At 35.9% G+C, this 22,134-nt stretch overlaps 2 protein-coding genes across 7 annotated transcripts in view; both read left to right on the top strand.

The window, feature by feature from the left end:
- The window catches only part of LOC145666712 (putative G-protein coupled receptor No9), a 601,808-nt gene that overhangs the window by 357,118 nt on the left and 222,556 nt on the right, over window positions 1-22,134 (top strand). The gene's annotated exons all lie outside the window — the stretch shown is intronic.
- The window catches only part of LOC145666711 (uncharacterized), a 32,138-nt gene that overhangs the window by 698 nt on the left and 9,306 nt on the right, over window positions 1-22,134 (top strand). Inside the window, exons 1-9 of one of the 6 annotated variants that reach the window (XM_081734222.1) lie at window positions 1,603-2,799; window positions 6,500-6,696; window positions 8,714-8,837; window positions 13,930-14,021; window positions 15,006-15,142; window positions 18,046-18,112; window positions 19,193-19,358; window positions 20,525-20,715; window positions 21,163-21,328. In XM_081734222.1, coding sequence (XP_081590348.1) covers window positions 6,589-6,696; window positions 8,714-8,837; window positions 13,930-14,021; window positions 15,006-15,142; window positions 18,046-18,112; window positions 19,193-19,358; window positions 20,525-20,715; window positions 21,163-21,328 — 1,051 coding nt within the window. In that variant the 5' untranslated portion in view covers window positions 1,603-2,799; window positions 6,500-6,588. Of the gene's footprint in view, window positions 1-1,602; window positions 2,800-3,019; window positions 3,191-6,499; window positions 6,697-8,713; window positions 8,838-8,866; window positions 11,075-13,929; window positions 14,022-15,005; window positions 15,143-18,045; window positions 18,113-19,192; window positions 19,359-20,524; window positions 20,716-21,162; window positions 21,329-22,134 lie in introns of those variants that run through there. The other 5 variants (XM_081734221.1, XM_081734220.1, XM_081734219.1 and 2 more) reach the window with 5 other exon arrangements.

Raw genomic sequence — 22,134 nt, 5'->3', positions numbered from 1 at the left:
TATTACATTTAGAAGTAGTAAGAAGCATCCACGTGCACGTGACATGCGATATGTGCTTCAAATCCCCCACATATACTCATACACTACGTACAAGGGCACATTATTATTCTTCGCATACCATAACACAACGCAAACCGACGTACATTTTATTTTATATTACTCAGTAATTAAATGAAAGTCGCCTTGTTACCTCATTTTCAAGTTCCTATATCCTCAATGAATAATCCTTAAAAGACTGCACTTCGTGAGTCCTCGCTAAATGATGAGGCACTGTCGTATACTATATCCCACAAATTTCCTTCTTATTATAGCCTAAAACATTTGCGTTGGGCGACATGAAAAGCTACTTCGCACAGATAAAATTCAATTGGGCCACCAGAAGTAACTGTTGAAAAATTATACATCTTTTACGATTTGTGTATAAATACGGCTTGCGCGTGTATTGCATAAAAATTACAGTTCCAAAAAACAAACGAGCTTGTGCTACGCGGCCACTAAAAAGCCTAAATGTTTACCCTATGTAACCGAGTCAGGGCAGGCCGAAGCTACGTTCTCAGGGATGAGGCGCGTGAACGATGGTGAATATACATCAGTGGGAAAGGGTAACTAAGGGAGTCATCCTTCGTATGCCCTCCCTTATTTTATCCGTCGTAAAGCACTTGAAATTATTTTGCACTAGTAAGCCTAAAATACATCTGGGCATGTATTTTCGGTAATTGTTTAGCGATGGGGCCAACACTAACAAAGTTAGAAAACAATATGTACTGCGGGGCTCTAACCCGCCTTCACTTGCTAACGTTACCTCGGAATGAAATGTTATTAACCTAACCTAACCGAATGTGAATAGAATATCGCAAAAATTCGGTTGAAAAGTTGCCCCCGTCCCCAAAACTGAACAATTCCCATACTTTCTTTTAGCAATTCATTCATTTTTTTCGATTCAGTGAATCTATTCCTTTGGTTCGTATATATATATATATATATATATATATATATATATATATATATATATATATATATATATATATATATATATATATATATATATATATAATATATATATATAACTAATCTCTTCTAGTTGTATTGGGGCCGCGGTGGCTGAGTGGTAGAGCGTTCACCTCTGGTGCTTGGGGTCCCGGGTTCGATCCCAGCCTCCGCCAAGTGAACTTTGTGGTGGACAAACACCGCGTGCGTGGGTTTTCTCGGGGTTCTCCCGTTTCCTCCCACTTTCTTCATTTCACGATTTTACTCATCTCTCATCATCACCGTCTCCTTTAGCCTAACCGGCATAAACGTGGGACGTAAAACTTACAGATTTCATTTCAATTCCGCTCCACATTCCTTGCTATACATGTCAATCTTACGCAACGTTTAGAACAGAAAATGAAAATGAAATGAAATCTTTGAGTTTTACGTCCCACGATTATGCCGGTTAGGCTAAAGGAGACGGTGATGATGAGTAATGAATGAAATGCTGGAATAAAGAAAGTGGGAGGAAACGGGAGAACCCCGAGAAAACCCACGCACGCGGTGTTTGTCCACCACAAAGTTCACTTGGCGGAGGCTGGGATCGAACCCGGGACTCTACCACTAAGCCACCGCGCCCCCCAAAGGAGCGCAATTGAATGCAATGTTTGAGATTAAATGAATATTTTTAATAGCTAATGTTATATTTGGTGTTATTTTCTGAGTAATGTCTCTAATTTAGGTGGCATACATGCTTATGCAGCTTGTCCATTTTAAGCACAAAATTCGAAACGATCAAGGCCATCCACAATAGTGCAAGGGTTGCTAGTACCACAATCTTATTTTCTAACACCCGATCCTGGAATCGATTCATTATTTATGATACTTGAGTTGACACTGGTTAAAATTGGATACCTTACACCCCTCGGGTTGGGGAGTATAATCATGAAATAAAAATATCAGAAACGACCAGAAAATAAAACATATATTACTCCAAATAACAAAAATTTGTGTGGCCAGGCTCGTGCACACTCACTAGAGAGTCAGAACTCATGCGCATTGTGGTATCGAGCACCGGGTGGCTCTGGCAGTCTCATTTACAAGATGAATATTACAGGAATTTTTATATTTCAGCACTCGATCGCAGAGCTTGCTACTTAATTTCCTCATACGGAAAACAATTGAACAAAAGTTAAGCTTCAGAAAACCTATATTTCTGAAATAATTAACCATTTCAAAAGACTGCCAGAGCCATCTTTTCCTCGATTATTGCGATCTCTTGCTAACTCGCGTATACGTTTAGCTGTTGACGTTACATCTCTGTCTTGTTATTTTCAATTTGATACTACTATATTTAACAACACCAAACTAATATGACGTATACGTCATGCATTATATGACGTATAAAGTGTGCTTTCCTCTATCCTCATTTATACGTATACTCGCCACCGCGGACGCGCCTGCTCCTGTGAACGCACCCGATAATAATTAAAGGGATGGTAAGGATAATGATCGCGTAAGTTCAGACTCTCTAGTGAACGTGCACGAGCCTGGCCACACAAATTTGTGTTCATTTGGACTATATGTTTTATCTATTGGTCGATTTTGGTATTTTTACTTCGATTATACCCCTCCCCCGCCCTCAGGGGTGTATGATATCCAAGTTAAGCCAGGGTCAACACAAACATTATAAATAATAAAAATCGGTTCGATGGTGGGATGTTAGAAAATAAGTTTGTGGTATTAGTAACCCTTGCAGTTTTCTAGTACGTTTTCAATTTTGTGGATAAGATTGGTTATGCAGTTTGCAATTTTGTACTTTAGTGAGAAGTAAGTAATATGTATGAGAGATGCAGCTGAATTGTATTTATTGTATTTATCTATGTGAGTTTTATGGGTATGTAGTTATGGTCGTATATATATATATATATATATATATATATATATATATATATATATATATATATGTGTGTGTGTGTGTGTGTGTGTGTGTATGTGTGTGTGTGTGTGTGTGTGTAATTTATACTGTTGGAGTTTAGGAGAGCTTTTTACCTCAAGCTCATAAAAACTAATGTATTATTTAACTTGTTTTTGCTACAAGAATTCCGATATAATAGTTAGTTTTGAGTTAACTGCTGTATCGGCGGACCAATCTTAGAAATTTTACCAGATGAATTCTAGAATTTATTTTGCTTTATGTGGAAGGGTGATTGAAAGTAAGGTGAGGGGAATAGTTGAAGTTAACAAAATACTTGTTCTTGTTAGTTGTTTTTGATGTTGTAAGGGGCAGTGTCTATTGAGGCGAAAGGGACTATTTAGCGGAGAGGTACACTTGTTATGATTATGGGAAAGGCAGTGTGAAAAAGGTGTGTAAATCAGAAGTGTAACATATCGTGTTTGAGTTTTATCAGGTTATACGGAAATAAGGAGTGGAAATTCTTAAAGTTGTGTGATGGGCATAGTATACTTAACAGTCGAACAGTTTATGTGTGGAAACGAATTCAAACCACAGGAAAGAGCAATATCTAACATTTAATTTTGTACTTTTTTGAATCGCATTTAGTCCCCCCCCCTCGCCTATTCTGCACACAAGTCATGCATTGTATGACGTATAGTGTGTGTTTTCCTCTATCCTCATTTATACGTATACTCACCATCGCTGAAGCGCCTGCTCCTGTGTACGCACCCGATCGCTATCGCTGGCGCCCACCTGCCGCAATTCTGCCCAACGCGGTTAGATGACATTCGTGCTTTTAGAGTCCACCTTGCACAAGTTGGTTTGTATGTCATACGTCCACACTGTATTTCGAACAGTAAGCACTACTAAGTAAGCCAGGGTCACAACCTAGTATTTTGGGGGAGATATTGAGTAATAATCTTTTTTTTATTTATTTATTTTCGTGTGGTCTGGCATACAGCAGTAATGCCTTGTGTTTTTATGAGTTTTGTTCTAGAACTTGCTGGAGTTGGAAAATTTCGTTGTTCCTGGTGTAGTATTTCCTTTTATTATTTTAAACATTGAATATCTGAAACATTGATTAATTTAGGACATTAATTATTTACGGACTGCTACAGACTGTTTTACCAAACGGAACATTACAGGTAAAATACGATATTAAATTTTGATGGTGAAAAAATTAAAATGAATATGTACGTTTTTCCTGACAATCAACAGTATGTAAAAGTTAATTTACAGATAATAAATAGGAGTTCATGCGTATACCCACCATCGCTGATATGATTGCTCCCTACGGATGCAGCCCCGCGCTAACCCGCCTGCCTACCACTTTCGCCCTGCTCTGCCCGAGTTAAGTAAAATTCATGCTTTTTATCGGCCACCTAGCATAGGTTGCTGTGTTTTCTGACAATTATTTCTGGTAACAGAAAGTGTTTGTTTAGGTATCTGGGGCCTACCTGGACGTAACCAAATCTACTCTAAGTAGGCCAATCGACAACATAGTTTGCGAAAACAGTAATCCTATTTACGTATATTTAATACAGTCGTGTGTAGTAGTAATGGCAAAATTATTATTTTTTGTGCTACAGTTTCGTTTTAGTCACATGGCGATGCTGAAGAAAGTGAAAGCGGCTACCCTGAGGACCCAACGATAAAAATACTCCTCCCCTTTTGGCTTTCAGCCCGCAAATCTGCCTCCGCTTTACATATTTGCCCGTCATTACATTTGAAGTAATTTTTGAAGCACTTTTGAGATACCCAATAAAGTAAACTTGTTCCGCCACTTTGTTTGTACAGCGTTACCTAAAAATATCAATAGGTTAGATTAGATCTGTTTTTCACCTTGTAATCAAGGGGTCCAGGTATCGATTCCCGGTGGGGCCCTATAAATTATCTCATTTGCAAAGCGAGTAGTGATTAGGATGTCAGTTGAAACAGGAAGGCTTTTAGTGTTCATTTAGCACCCATAGCTTCTTAGTGGCTGAACTAACGTGGGAATCAGTGTACGTTTTATCAGGGTTGGCTGGTTTAAACCAAGGTGGTTTAAACCAAGGTTTAAACAGCTGGTTTTTTCAAAAAAAAACCAACTGGTTTAAACCAAAAAACAAAAAAATGTTCGTAAAAGTGTAAGTGTTTGTAAAATCTTGATGAACACACATTTGTGGGTTACCACGTTTCACTCCCGTATATTATTCGTATTATATTCAGACCTAAATTCCCCATTCATTACTCAAAAAGATTATACTACAAAAGCAACTTTTTTTTTACAAGTTTATAAATGTTTATTTTGTGATTTTTTGTAGTTATTATTATTGTTATGTAATTGTAATCGAAGAAAAATTCTAAATATTGTTTCGTTTCAATGTTTACTATTGATAAAATACATCGAAAATGCCGTACTTTGTGTGTGTGTGGGGGGGGGCGTCATACAGACCCCACGAGAGGCATTTAGTGAAATGAGAAGTATCTTTGGTATCTATTTATGTATAAATGAGTCTGAGCCAAAGTGGACTCAAATAATTCGTATCTTTAATCACTTTTCTTACTGATTATTTCTTTAATTTGTACGAATAAAAGTCGTTGTTAACTAACTTGAACTAGATTAGTTCTTCTGTACTCCGTCGTACTTTGAAATTGTTCATATGTAATTAATTCTGTGTAATGGTTTCACTTGTGCAACTGTTTATCTTTTTGTCCTTCTGAAATGACTCTTGACAGTTATATTAAGAAGCATGTAAAGATCAGTACAACGTATTTTTTTTTTTTATCAGGATTCCTTCGTGAGTGAGTCGGCAGACGTATCGCATTTGTGGCCAATTAGTCCTGGTTCCGAGTTCAAATGGAGGACAATTTCTCTCGGATGTAACTCGAGAAGCGGTTTTTATTCCGCTTTAAGCTTATGTGACCCCTTCCAGCATAACCCGGTTGTTGCATAATAACATCAAGGCGAAACAAACTTATTTTTGTCCATATATGATATGAATATATAGAGCAAATCATTTAAACCATATAAACCTGGTTTAAACCAAAAAAACCTGGTTTAAACCAAAAAAAACGTTTTTTTTTTGTTTTTTTTTAATAAAAACCATGGTTTTTGCCAACCCTGCGTTTTATAGTAGGATCTTATTTTAGTTGCATGGCGGAAAACGATTAGATCATTTGAAATTAACATTTCGACCAGGATATTTATGATGTTACTTTGATTAAAGTGCGTATTCTAAGTGGGAGCTGGAAAGTCAAAATTGGTACGAAAAGTTGACTATCTCACGATCTTTTCAAGCTACGAAGATGAAACTTGAAAGATTAATTGCATATTAAATATAAGTGGACGCGTGTCCCAGTGGTTTTGAGAATTCTCATTTTAAGGGAAAGAAGAGGGCATTTCCTATGATTTCTTCATGTTGATAGCAATGCTGCCTGTTGTTTCTGATCACATCAGAAGGAAACGGTTCAACAATTTGAGATAAATGTATGAACATTTTTTGTGCCCACCGTAAGTCTGTTCTTATCATTACTTTGATTCAAGGGCCAGTTTTAATACCTTAAAAATCATCACTGAATTCGTATTTACAGATGAAGAAATTGACGACGACACGTTCCAACATCTCACTCCGGATCTTATAAAGGAGTTAATCCCAAAGGTGGGTCCACGAATTAGATTTATGAAGAGCTACGAGAAGTATAAGGAGGATATGAAATTACACCAGCCGATATCTTGTTCCACTCCAGTGTCAGAAACAACGGAAAGTAGTAGTTCTTCTGTTAATGAGGTACGAAATTCAGCAGAAATACAGTTAATTAACTAAGTACGTTTTTTAGGGTATTTGTTCGAGCTTCCCCAATTAGTAATAACAGATACTTTATCAATACACTAATTTTAATACAGCGCATTTCCTAAAAGCGAAAATATCTAATTCATTTGTTAATATTCATAACTGTTGGATCACACTGATGACAATCAAGTAAGGTACAATATGTACTCATTTTTGTACTAAGTTTAGCTCCAATCAGTTCATAATTGTTCCTGTAATTTTGTTTTTATTTACAGACTCTCTTGTGTTGCATATCAACTGAAGGGCATTGCAACAACTTTAAAATGGGCCGGAAATTAGTTTTATATGACTGAGGGTTACGGACTTATGACAACTTATGTATATAAAACTGCGGAATTTTTTGTGGGGTTGGGCAATTTTCAAAAATATGTTTAAAAGTAAAAAAAAAAAAAAAATGGACTTCTGTCTCACCGTGTACTAAAAGTTAAGTGAATCTGAAAGGTTCAAGCTTAGTGTTGATTTGACATGGAATGACTGCAATATGGATGACCGTTTGATCTTGTATCTCAGTAGCATCTTCAAGTGAATGTTAAAAGTAGAACTCCGGACACATATCTCAGAAGTGATTATGATAGGATCTACTTTCAGATAAATATTCATAACTTTAAAACTGCATATGATTATACGTGACAGGTTTTGCGACAATTTCTTTTTTCAGGCTGCGCCATTCTGGAAAAAAGCACGTTATTAAAACCCACTAAGCTTTGCACATTATCTTATTGTCGGAACTATATCTGAAATACTGATCTTTATAGGAAGGACAGTATTGCAAATACATGAATTTTAGTATTAGATATCAAGGTGAAATGACTTCCGTGATATTTTTTTCCTGTATATCTCCCTGATTTAAATCAGTCCACAGTGCAACATACTAGTTGTTTGGTTTTTGATCTACTTACCTAAAACTTTTTTTTTCTTTGTGAGCAACATCTTCGGGACGGTGTTCCTTAACATGTTGAAAGGACCATATCTCAGTATGACAGAATTGCCTATAGGCTATTTCTATCTTGTTGGAAGATATTGGTCCATCAGCCACGCATCGTCGTTTAGAAAAAATACCATGCTACAGGTAGACTTTTTGGAAAAATATCATCTTTTTTTGTCATTTGTAAAATACGCCTATCGACATTACGCTTCTAGTTCTACTTGTTTGATAGAGCGATCAATTGGAAGAAAATATTCTCTACAATACGATACGGAGTTGAAGAAAATATTTATCCAACGTGTAGCTATGGTTCAAGATGCTATTTATCCAACGTATAGCTATCTTTCAAGATGCATTCTTTTCGCTTCTCCAAAACTTATTTATGTAGTTATTGTCTTGGTGAGGGCCTTAATTCACTTTGTGACACATAACACTGACCGAGTATTTCTACTGTGAGGAAAGAGTGGATTATTCAGTGGCCTCTTTGTATTCTCGACTTTCTAGTCCAAAAGAATGCTGTGACGACGAAGCTATGGCTAACATGATATATATTTAGATAGACGCATGGCGTTGATTTCTGCGAAATGTTAAGATCAGTTTCTGTGCTACAGGATCTACTTTTTTGTGTGTGTGTATGTTTGTTTGTTTGTTTGTTTTGTAGTGGATTCGTTTTGTTTTTTAGCCTCAATGAAACTATGTCTTTAAACATTATACAATGCGTTTCTTTGTATTGAAGATTGAATTTGTAATAACATTCAAGTCATTATAGGATGCTTCATGCCGAAAATGGTAGATTTTCCGAAAGAAAAAAAAAAGCTTCACGAGATGAAAATACGTTCTAAATTTATTGGTACCAAGAAGTTAATTCAAAAACTAACAAACATATTAACGAGTCTTTTTAATGCTAAAATATACAGCTATTATCTCTTTAAAAGATTACACATGTAACTGAAATATCACCAGAAACTGGCATGTATCCTTTGTACAACGAATGAATCTATTTTCAGTAAGTACTGCATATAATTTCAGTTTCAGGTGTGTGACTTTACTGTTATTACCGCTGCTGCTGGTGAAAGCGCTGAAACGTATTTGTACGAAAGTTTAAACTGTGAAGACGTGTTGGATTCAGCGGTTAATAACTCACCGGAGCCACGTAAGTTTAACTTTGATTACAGTTAAACTTCAAACCTACATTGTGCACATGAATGGTATGGTTATGGCAAATTATCATCTCTGTGATAAATTTTAGGGTAAATGGAAGAGTTTGTAACTTTACCGTACTCAAACGATGACCCTTATTAATGAGACAAAAGTAGGTATCTTTAGGCCTCAGAAAAGCTAAATATCTATTATTGAAAGGATTTGATTATCTATGAGAAAGACGTCGCAAAGTATGTATTTCAACCGTTAATGTGAAGTATTGTTACAGCAGCGGATATGGCCATTGTTGTTGAAATTTTGGCTACTTTAACAACGTTTTACAGCTGTCTGGATCCTATATTTTAAAGCTGCTATAACATACTGTATATATTTCATCGTTTTAGTGGTGAGAGCTTTAAAACTGCATTTCTTTCTTCGATCCACCCTAATAAACGTATTTACATGCTTTCCGGATAGTTTCTTTCCCTGAATGACCGAAACTCGCGATTTACACGGTGACCAGTCAACCAAGAAAACCGGAAAAATCAGGAAATTCTGTTTAGAATCTTTAATTTTGTGAAGATTTGTAATTTTATGTCGTTTCGAAACAGGGTATTTCTGTTTAGATGCAAATATAAGATACTATCTTCCAAAGATAGCCGTTGATTTGTGCTGTTCCTATAACAAAATCACCCTTGTCTCTTGGATTCTGCCCGCAGACATCTATTCAACACTTAATGATTACTATTGATGCGAAGTTTCGTCTTGTAGCTATACCGGTTTGAACTGCATAGTTTGGCATGCACTGTTGTCAGTCAGTCAGTATTCATGGGTTTTATAGTATACTAAAAGGTCATTGAATACTGCATGTGAATTGAGCTAGAGCGAGTGCTAAACAATTTTGTAATAAACACAGTAGCTTCGTTCGCTGGAGACTCAGTATGAACACCGTGCTCGTGGGTTTTCTCGGGGTTTTCCCGTTTCCTCCCACTTTCTTCATTCCACCATTTCATTCATTACTCATCATCACCGTCTCCTTTAGCCTAACCGTCATAAACGTGGGACGTAAAACTTAAAGATTTCATTTCATTTTTCCGTATGAACACCGCTCTGGAATTCGCCCGAGACCCCATTTTTCCCCGTTAGGAACTTTTCTCCAAACCACGTTTTAGCTCTATGGGTTTTTTTTTCCAGACCCCATGCTTTCTCTCGATTGTTACACCGCCCCTACTCTCTACGAGTAACATTTTTTCTCTAGAATCCAAATTTATTACTTCTTATAAAAGTTATCATTTGAAAGTTTCAGATTGACCTCAGAGATATTGCTAGTGTTATTAATATGAAGTTAAAACCTACGTTCTCAGATGTTTATGAGAGGAAAGGTTTCAAATGGTTAGTACTGCTGTTCAAATCACCTTCTTTTCCCACTGAAGAGGTGCCTGTAAGAAAATAGTGGTGATTTCAGAATTGACTGTGAATAAACAAGGTAAGTTTAAGTGAATAAACAATATTACACGTCACGTGAAAAGTGAATGACTAAACGGGGACCTTTGGCATACCGTGCCGATACATTAACCACTACCCTACTCAGAACAGCCACACACACACACACACGTTCACTCCTGAAGTCTGTGATCTCCACTCAGACTACAATCTTGTACTACGGCCTAGCTCTTGTGCTTGAATAATCCAGTATTCATGTATTGAGAACATCTTTGGTCCAGTCATTCATTTTTTCACTGTTTCTGTGTTATTGAATTCGCACCTACAGATGACGTGGTGCATAAACAAATTGGATTGTTCTCTCCTTTCACGAATGTATAAGTTAATTTTATCGTTTCTAGTGTCACAGGAACAATTTCACATCACCCCTCGTGTTGAGTATGCGCATAAATCCGGCATCTTCATCCAATGGTGAACTAACTGTTATTCCTTATTAAATAATTGGTATAATCGGGTTAAAAGGAATTTAAGTTCCGATAAACCTGAAACAGACATGAAGGATAAAGATGGATAGGATTGCCTATTTTTCCTAGACTGACAACTACATTAAATCAGGGTTCTTAATGGTCAGGGAAAACTCAGTGAAAATGGTGCAGGTGAGGAAACTCAGAGAAAAAGGCTGAAAATCAGGGAAAGTCAGGGATGTCTTATAAAATATATTTTTTTCTAACATTAATTGTCCCCAATTTCAGTTTAGCCAACCATTAATGGTCACAGTATGAGACGTAGCTCAGATTTTTATGGGAGGTAAGTGGAATGCACGATGAGCAGTTGATTACTATTTGTCTCTATAGAATAAATGTTCTCATATATATAAATATTCACCGTTATCTATTCTTTATTTATATGTCAGCGTCATCCGACATACGTCATGAAAAAGTCATGGAATTTCCTATCAAAGGTCAGGGAGAAGTCAGGGAAATAAATTTCTCCAGATCAGTAGGAGCTCTGGAAATAGTATCTACACACAATACGATTTGCGTATAGGTTTAAAACCACCTAAAACGCTAGAAAAGCACATCACCCAATTTAAGAGTTATTACACAGATGCCAATGACAAATATGGTATTTGCGAAATAAAATGCAGTTGCCAAGAGAGTGAAGGAACACATTAGAGATTCGAAAGCGAAAATCCGGTGTCAGGTTTATCGAAACATTTAAAAGAAACGCAGTGCAGGGTAGAAGATTCAAAAATTTTATTTGGAGCCAGAAATGAAGTAGAGAGACTTTTTTGAAATTTTATTTATTCATTTAACGAAACCAAAAGTAAATCTAGACAAGGGATGACTGAGTGAAGAATGGGAGGCTGTTATCACAAAATTTTCACAGTATTGGCATTATAATAAAAATAACATGAGTTAGCAAACTTCCAACAGAAATAGAAAAGGCGCACAAACTGACTGCCATATTTCAGTTTGTTTCAAGACCATCTGCAGATAGCTGACGCACTTGACAATGTGTTTTCCACATATCTTGTCCTCTTTGTAAGTCCGTTCCTTTCTGTTCCTTGATGTTTCTGTTCTTTTTCTTCCTGCTTTTAACCTTCATGACCAAGACTCCAGGGGAGAGTTGAAAACTTGGAAATTTAAAACTTCAAGAATTACAGAAACCTGTAAATAGAATACTCTCCAAATTGCTCTTGTCAGTTTGGTTTCCAGAGGTGACCTCTCCATTACTTTCAATACAGATTTCTGACATCCTACGCGACAATCTTTTCGAAATTCAAGAATGTCTTTTTCCGATAGTCTTGACTTTTCGTAAAACATCTTTCGGTGTATAAGTTAGTCATGTTTACAAACTTAGCTTACTTTACGTTTTCACTTTCCTTGAAATCAATCATAACTAATCGCTGGCTCTTCAAAACGCTATCTTTTACAAAACAACCAGCAGCAGACAATATACTGGCCTGGAGGGAATTGCAATCGGAAAGAGCTAAGCCAGCTTTCGAGGGTGCGGGATCTCAGTGGTCGAGCGTTCACCTCCGGTGCTTAGGATCCCTGCTTCGATCCCAGCTCGCGCCGTGTGGACTTTGTAATGGACAAAAACCGTGCTCATGGGTTTTCTTGGGGTTCTCCCGTTTCCTCCCACTTTCTTCATTTCACTCATTATCACCGTCTCCTTTAGCCTAACCGACATAACCGTGGGTCGTTAAACTTAAATATTCCATTTCATTTATAATTTTCTAAGCCAGCTTTCCCTGAAACTCGCGAAGAAAAGGTTCATCAGTCTTTGGTAATGTTAAAGAACGTAGCTTTGCAACAAGAAGCTTGTCATTTGTGAAATGTCGTACAGTATCAAAACTTCCACATTGTGGTACTTTCTTCTTGCCAGCAGCACTTGTTCTTTGTTCAGCATTATTTCCATGGCCCGAGAAGTAACATCTAAATGTTTATGTTCATGCTAAGCTGGAAATTTGTTTCGGAAACAGAAATTCTGCGAATCTTTTGTAGTTTGTTCGACGAGCTGGAAAATTGTTAAATAAGTTATAAGTGGTTTACAAATAATCATCTACTTTCCAGCCCATTTATTGCATGGGAGCTTAGAAAGCACAATTGATAAAGTGCTTCCCACAACTTCCAATATTAAGAAGGATCAGATCTGAGGTGAACTAGGAAGTACGTTTTGCAGATCACTTAAGGAAAAAGATTTTCTCGAAACCGGGAAAATGTCACGGAATTTTGAAATCACGAAAGAGTGGTTACCCTGACTTAATGTATCATTGTTGGTATCTGTAAATGATTGTTAGGCGTTACTTATGGATATTGAAATTCACATTGTTCTTGCAGTTTAGTTAGGACCCTTCTATGTACTTTTCTTCGTCGCTGTCCCTTCTTAATTGAATGTTCAGACGCCTATTTTTTCATATCTTTGCGTTCTTAACGTCCAGATTCTGAGATATTACATTTTCTTGGGTTACGAATGATATTCTTCGTGTTCCCTCCATCTTGGCAATACTGTTAGATAAGAGTATACGGGAGAATCTCCTTCAGTTTTCTCCACTTTTTCTTTGTAATGGTATGCATGAAGAATTAAGATGGCGTTCATCGTCCAACGTAGCTCCCAAAAACGTGCATCCAAAGGAAAGAAAAAAAATCGTTACTGAAGTTAGAGATCGTCTGTGCTTAACGTATGTCTTCAAATATCAACATCAATTCAATTCCTGCTTTGTATGAAGATATTGCACACGCTGGTTAGATAACATATACTACTCACCAATATACAGGATCCACTTTTAACAATTACATGTTCCTGTAATATAAAGCTTGATCAACAAGCAGCTATCATCATGTTAACACCTGTTTTCTTACTGTCATTAGGCAAGACCCGCCATTTTGTATCAAAAGATTCCTTTATCAATCTTGCATGTAGTATGTGTATGTAAAATACGTAAGTGTACGTTTGTGTAAAATTAGATGTTTTTTAATGATGTTTTTTTTACCTCTGTAATAAAATGTTCTGTGCCATGTACTGTTTTACTTGACCCCATACTGACATACTGTACCTCACATTGCAATTATGAGTGAAGATAGTATACGTTCCTGTACACATATATATGTAGATACATGGATAAAATAACCATTTTCTTTGCAATATGCTTCTAGCAAGAGGAGGAATTAAGACGGCTCAAGCTGTAGTACCGGTCAATGTAATAGGAGAAACCAGTTTCCAGGCACAATGTGTACTACAGAACTTTGTAAGTATTCAGACTGTGACCCACTGCATCATTTTGCGGTGTTACTATAGTTAAATCCTCGTAGGTTGGTCTATGTTCAAATTTAGATAGGACGTGAAAATAAATTTCTTCAACGCGTATTATAAGCATGTAAATTGTATTGAAGTTCAGACATTTGTATATACTATTACCTGATACATATGTAAACTTTATAGTGGTAAAATACTTAAATCTTTTAAACAGCTGTCGACGGAAAGTCTACATTTTAGGCATAAAATTCTAACCACTTTCCTTTCAATTTAAAAGTAATGTCACTCTTACTACTATTACCGCAAAATATGATAATGTATTTTAATACTGCATGAAAGGTATCGTAATATATGGTTTATTCTGTTGGTAGATTTGTTTTTTCCCTGATAGTTCTTATTGCATAGCAGAGGCGATTTATTTTAGAAACAGTTATTTATGTTTCTCCCAAATGATATTGCAGTCAACTCTTGCTCTTAAGAATGAACCACATTTTATTTGGATATAATCATTTGATTTTATCAGAAGGTAGAATGATCTTTAGAAATGAAAGTATTTCAAAAAGCAGAAATAAAGAATCAGAATTAGGCACAGTTATAAGACGTTAAAGGGTTAGACTTCCTTCTCTGAAACTTTCGACTCTTTAGGTTGCCATTTGTAAGAGCAAGGTGTTTTGAAACTTACTGGCAGAAACATAATCGGGTGATTCTGAAGCTAAGTATTGACAGAGGGAACCGCTTCAAATAATCTTCAAATAATAGTAATATATTTTGGTCAATTTTCGTTTGCCATCACCAATATTTGTGGAACTGATTGTGATAAAATCAATTGCTGCATATCACTAGGATTTCTCAATATAATGCAGATATTGATTTTCGTCATAGAAGTTGTATTTTACTTACAAATTTCCCTTATACTACTGTGCTCAATATTGTATCCTTGAGTTACTGTAAACAATAATGTAATGTTTTCTTGTAGGATCTGTTAACCATTTTGGAAAATTCTTTAGATGGAAGAGAAGTTTTAAGTGAGTACAAGATACATAATTGTTTGAGCTCCAGGACGAGAAATTTACTAACTGAAGTAATCATACGTCACATTGGCGCCGACAAAAGGTTTGTTCAGTAAAATACTTGAATAAAAGAGCAGTATTTTCTGTTTTTGTTTTGTTATACGTAAGATTTATTTATTAAAGTATTTTTAATTGCATTCTTATTGTAGCTCTAAATTTGTTTTATATTTTGATTTGTTTCAAAGTGTGATTGAAGTGTAATCATGATATAGAGCGTGTAGTGACGTGAAAGAGGTTAAGTGGTAATTAAAGTTTTTTGTTTTTTAAGAAAAACCTGAAAGGGCTAACATGTAATATATCTGTGTGGCAAATTAGTAATAACGTAATGACTAACCTTGAAGAATCTTAAATCTTGCGTACAGTGAGTGAGTCAAGTATTCGAAGTAGGATCAGTTCATGTGAAATCATCCAGTCCGTGTTGCTCAAAGTTTAGATTTGCTTGAATTTTTTACAGTTAATGTGGCAGTATATTGAAAATTCAAGACGAGGGTTTTAAACATTCTGAACTCTTGTTTTATTTCTTTCGTGTTTTTTTTTTTTTTTTGTTACTATTTTTAAGTGATGACACGAGCTGTTTTTGGAGAAATTTATGTTCGACGGAAAACTTCATAACTATTATTTTTGGAGATATCAAAATGATTAAAAGTCCATTCGATTCAGCAAACAATGAACGTAATTCAGATAGAAAAAAAATTTTAGAAACTGTCAAAGTGATCGCTGAGAATTGACTTTCAAAATAGTTGATTTACCGTGGAGGAATAGTAGTTTCGACTTAAATTTCAGTAGAAGAAAGTGATACTCATTTATATATATATATATATATATAATAGATATTCTGTACGACTGTTGTTTGGGTAAATATGAAATCTTTGCAGCTGTTTCTATTTTATATAGAGTAATAACGAGCAAGGGTACGCATTAACACTTTCAGCCCCATGTGTATCTTTTTGATACACAGTGAGGGTTTACTGATGGACCACGTGTATCAAATAGATACACATGGGCTGACGGTGTTCATAGCAAACTGTAGTCTGGTCCCGGGATGAAATTTACTCAAACAGGGTTGGGGCTGAGAGTGTTAAAAAGTATCATACATATGGTCCATGTGTGTTGTAATTCGAAGACTCCTCGTGCCATCACTCTTTACACATCCCACGTTAAAGCCAACGAAAATAAAAAAAAACTCCACAACCACCACAAAAAATGTTCTCTTCCTGTTTTTTTGGATGAAGAATGGCCGGTAAATTTGAAGATAGTTAAGAATGTACTTTGTCTCTTTGGCTTAATATCTTTTGCGTGTGTTTTCCAAACTTCTTCACAAGAGGCTTTTGCTTCATTGCTTTTGCACCATCTTGTTTTTAAATGGTAATTCCCAAAGACTTTCTCATGACCGTCAATTCCTGGCACTAAAAGGAATTTTCCTTGATTCAGTCTTACCGATAGAGCACTGTGGGCTTTGTTGTGATACCCTATATTAACATTATTCGGCGCTCTCATTAAAAGAAAATAGAGAAGTGGTTCCGTAACTCCTGTCTATCATTCTCACTCACAGCCAGTTTGCGTGATATAGATCCAAATCTTGCGAGGTGCAAGATGCTGAATTAATATCAGCTGAAACATACTACACTGTAAAATACACCTCGATCATTTATATATATCGGAAATGTCACTGTTCATCTGAGTGATCGCGAAAACTATGGATTAGACACTAATATAGGTCATTTTCGATCATTATTATATATAGCTCCCCCTCCTTGCTGCGGCACAGGGGCATCAGAATTGTCACTGTTAATCTCAGCTACTCCTAAAACTATGGATTCGACACTAATAGTCATTTTCGATCATTTTTAACCCAACTATCTGGGCTGAACTTGGATTGAAACAGCATCAGAAGTGTCACTGTTTCTCTCATCGACCCTGAAAACTATGGATTCAACACTAATACCGGTCATTTTTGATCATTTTGAAATGTCTCTCCCCCTCCCCTACGCTGCATCGTCAAACTGAATAGCCTAAAGTAATCCCTGCCCCTAAACTCATGTATGTTGAAACTTTGATTGAGATCGGTCGGGTGGTTCAAGAGTAATGAAGTCACAGAGGCAGTTATTTTTATTTCGATTGTGTTTCGTATATCTCCCCCCTCCCCTCCGCTAAGTTGGCTTGTCAAAGTGAAACGATAGAAAACACCCAAGGCCCGACCCTCGTATATGTTGAAAATTTGATCGAGATTGGTTATGTGGTTCAAAAGTTATTAGGTTTTATTAGTTTTTATTTATACGTCCCTCCCCCTCCGCTAGGATCTACCATTAAAGTGAAATTGCAAATATGTTTTCAGATCCGAACCTCATGTATCTTGAAAATTTGATTGAGATCGGTCGGATAGTTCAAGAGTTATTAAGTTACAAAAATAGTCACTTTCAGTCTTATATAAATTGATTTTTATATATCTCCCCCTCCTTCTCCACCCCTACGTTTCTCCATCAAATTAAAATCATAAAAACGACCCCAGACCTGAACCTCATCTATGTTGAAAATTTGTTCAAGATCGGTCGAGTGGTTCAGGAGTTATTAAATGTTATTTATTTTTACACCACCTTTCTACCATCAAAGTGAATAGTCTAAAACTAGCCCAGCCTCGAACCTCATCCATGTTATAAATTTGATCGGCATCGGTCGGGCGGTTCAGGAGTTTTAGAGTCACAAACATAATGATTTTCAATTATATATATATATATATATATATATATATATATATATATATATATGTGTGTGTGTGTGTGTGTGTGTGTGTGTGAGAGAGAGAGAGCATTATTTATTTATTTATTTATTTATTTATGATGTTCATGCATGAATCAGTGTCTTCTGGTTTGCTGAAAACACTCGTAACAGTAATATCCACATGGCATATATCGTACAGTTATGATGTGTTTGTATTTTTCATTCCAGAATCACTAGTCAAACGTTTTCAACAATTACTGACTCCATTGTTCAAGTCTTCCCTACAGAAAACAAGGTTAGTACGTTCACATATGGGTCAGTTTCTTTCAAGTAATCCAAGAACTGGTTGCTTGTTGATTCGTAAAATATCTCAAGCTTACTCTACTCTTCGCCTCATAAATTACGAACTTTGGTCATGTTTTTTTATTAAGCGATTTGTCTTTGGCAGCCATATTATTGCACTCGCCTATTTTCACTGTTGAAAGAATTGTCAAAAACATTAATTGCTAAAAACAAAACATATTGTCCTAGGACAATGTAACCAAAAGCAGTTTGTTGGTAATTTATTATTGTAAAAGATGACTCTGCTGGTTTTTTTAACTTCTATTCTCATTTTCAAGACAAAATTAAAAGTAAACATAGTAAAATGTACTCACAAGGATGACATCCGAGTACTAGAAACTTAAAAATCTAATACGTAAAGCTGAATCATTCACGTTCTTTTACGTTAGTGATTCACGTTAATTTATGTGATCTTTAGATTTGTAATAAAACAAATAATAAAAATTCATGTGTGAGGCCTTATGGCGTTGGGACCGTCCCAACGACATCTGTTAACGATTGGTGAAACTACATCCGCCTGAGTAACTAGGTGGGGGTCACCCGCTTGCGTCACTGCCCGCCAACAGGCGTATCAGGAACTTTCTAGACTAAGTTGTTATTAAGTCTGTATCTAGGTGACTCCCCAGTTCGCCGCCTGACGCTGGATGGGCCCTAAAAGTGGTATTCTCCAGCCGGAAATTGAACGCAGGACCACGAGGACACTGGTCGAACACCATAGACGAACCATAGGAGTCCCCTTAATTTTTAATACTCACGTTTCTCTAATCATATTTACCTTTTCCTTTTACGTTTATGCGTGATGTGCAGATTGTCTTGCAGAGTCGAAAGCTCTCATCTAGTGTTTTTAGCTTCGAGAAATTTGGAATTTGGTATCCCTTGGTGAATACATTTTACAATCTTTTGCTTACTGCGCAGATATAGTGAACACAGTTAAATATACTATGTGAACTTTAAGTTAAATTAATTTGTTTTGTTTATTTATCTTTTGTTTTGTTTTGTGAGTCACACCTAATTTTAATTTTCTCTCAAATAGCATACCTACTATGTACCATATAGTGCATTTCAAGGAAAGAAGGTGTTAGCAAGAGGAAAATTATGGGATAAATACAATAATCGAAAGCGACATCTTAGACACAGTGGAGTTCTTCCGATTAAAGGAAAAAAAGATACTACTCCAAGCAGTCCAATTACTCCCGAAGGTAAAGAGTTTGATATAAATGTAGATATGTTAAATTATGAATCCCACAAATATTGTAGAACGTGCGATAGAACGTTCCAGGTGCTTACAAACCGAGTAATCAACCTTTTATACATTTCTCCCATCGTGTCGTCTGTTATTTTTAGAGCCTTGTGAATCAAGAGAAAATCGCCTCGCGAGGTCACGGTTGCATCCATCCGTAGATTTGAACTGTGTTAGTATATCTACAGTTATAGGGTTTCAGGAGCCAGTTCTCATTTTCGTGAGTTATCGGGGTATTATGATAAATTTTCGAATTATAATATTTACATTTAAGTGGATACCTAAGAAAATCAAAATTTAAGTGTTAGTTTAAATAAGTTCTTTATTTAGAGTATCACTTCAGTTCGATCAATATTAAAGCACAGTTACGTGTTAAATGGCAAGTGGTAGAAACAAGATATCTGAATAGTTAGAAGCACGTAGGGCATTACAGAGTACCGGTGTTTTATGGACCTGACTTCGTTGGTGTCTGCGTAACGAAAAAACATTCACAAGAGCGCATTCACTTATGTAGATCGAAAACCAGTCTTCTATTTTCCAAGTTTTTGCAATGTATGAAGTGATCGATAAATATTAGAGAATCTTTAAACGTACAATTAGTTGCTTGATATGGTTATTCATTATTATTAAGTCTTTAGACTATATTGAGTGTTGAATTCCAATGGACAGCAGATTCCTCGAAGCTTAAACTACAAATCAAGAGCTTTCGATTGTACAACACAATCTTCTTCGGTTTAAAGTTAAAAGGAAACTTAAAAAGTATAGATGGTAAACGATGACCGACGTTCAAATCCTAAAAAATCACGTTAGTAAATCAAGCAGTGCGTCAGTGCTTTAGTTTTACTTAATGTGATATTTAGATTTTGAACTATCAGTCGTCTTTTACCGTTTTTACCTTTTAGTCTCCTTTTATTGTTACGACCGAAGAAGACAGTGTTGTTCAATCGAAAACCCCTGATTTCTAACTTACACGTTGAGCAATCTGCTGTCCGTTGGAATTTGGTCTCCAATTGGTGATGACATTTTATATTATTTTCTTCACTGAGCAGATAGTATGTATAATGGATATTATTGATCCATGTACATAATTCACACTACTAATATTCGAAATCCTGATAATTTTAGAGAATGACGAGGAAGACCTTGAGGAATGCATTCTTTGGTTAAAAAATTCCATGGAACCTTGGGAGAAGGTCTGTGAATATTGGAAGAAAACTTCATCCAAACGAGTAGCTGATCTGCGTAACAGCAGTAAACCAGTTGCAGAGTATTTTTCGGAATTTCCAGTTTTAAAACAACCGTTGGGATATACATTGGTAAGTGATAGATATGTAATTAAATCTATGATTAAACTGTATAAAGTTGCATATTTTTTGTATTTCAAAATCATGTATACCGAGTGTGCTGAAGTGGGGTCAGCCCTCAAGAAACTTCTCTCCGGATGCATCCACTTTTAATTGCAAAATAAAACTACTTAGATACATCTGTATGAAGATTATTCACAGCTGGTTAAACAGCCAGCACCGGAAGAAACCGCTTTTACGATTACATCAAGCTTAATACTCCCATTTAAAACATATCTGGTTTTCTGTCTTTCACTGATGTTTCCCACAAGTCTTAGAACACGGATGGTCAAAATATATCATACGTTTAAGTTTAAGTCATAAGTTTAAAATATGGTCAAAATAGGTTTTGAAAGCTAAATAACTTCTTACAATTTTCGAATAAAAGTGATCTTATGTTACTTATTGTTCTTGTTTTAGATCGAAAGTGATTTTACCAAAAGGTTTCCTGATAAGGAAGTGTCTTTATATGCAAAATGGAACACAGAGAGTGAAAAGTTGAAACACATTTTCTTGAAAACCAAGCAAAGTGCACCAGACGCAGCGATCTATGCAAGACTTCTTGAACAGAATGAGTTAGATGTAGGTAAGTAGCACATTCACTCAGCGCATGTTTAACTGTTGTGAACTGTAACAGGAAAGCTCAATTATTATCAGTATTGTAGGGAGTGTTGTTAACAGAAAAAAAAAAAAAAACGTTCGTATTTTTTCAGAAATGAACATTTTTTTTTACAAAACAAAACATTGCCTCTCGTTTTTTTCTGAATTTCGTTTTTTTTTCAAATAGCCTACGCGCAGCGTTACCAACTATGGATATTAAAGTTTCCCTAAATTTGGAAAAAACTTCGAGAATTTTGTTTATAAATCCGTACTTATATGTCCGAGCGCAAGTCAACTTACGGCAGTCGAACATTGGTCCTTACTGAACAAAAGCGGGTACAGACCGTTCCAGTGGAGTAATTAGGGGGCGCACTAACAATTCGTATTAGGTTCTAACCCTTGATTTTTTTTTTTTTTTTAGATTTTCTCTACTTTTCTGTTGACCGTAATCTATTTTTTTGTAATTAGAAGCTTTGTTTCTTAAATATCGCCATGATACTTGTAGGCCATATTAGTGGTGTACCAATGTTCATTTTAAGATAGTTTGCGTCTGTCTGGTAGCAGTGTTGCCAGCTATAGAAAAATTTAATTCCCGATTTTAGAGGAAAATTTTGAAAACAAAATCCGTTTTGTCTCCATTGTTTCCTTCCTGTTGGCTACATCGGGACGAACGTACCAGCGTATCAAAGAATCGTTTTTGCTCTATACAACAACAGTATAGGAAGTTTCAATAGAATAATTGGGGGAAGTATAGTTGAGGTTTACAGTAGACCTTGTTCTCTAAGTGGGAAG

The sequence above is a fragment of the Thermobia domestica genome, chromosome 12, assembly GCF_964235325.1.
Source record: "Thermobia domestica chromosome 12, izTheDome1.hap1.1, whole genome shotgun sequence".
In the NCBI taxonomy this organism is placed as follows: domain Eukaryota; kingdom Metazoa; phylum Arthropoda; class Insecta; order Zygentoma; family Lepismatidae; genus Thermobia; species Thermobia domestica.
The sequence above is the reverse complement of the archived record's forward strand: the minus strand, read 5'-3'. Positions and strand labels throughout refer to the sequence as shown.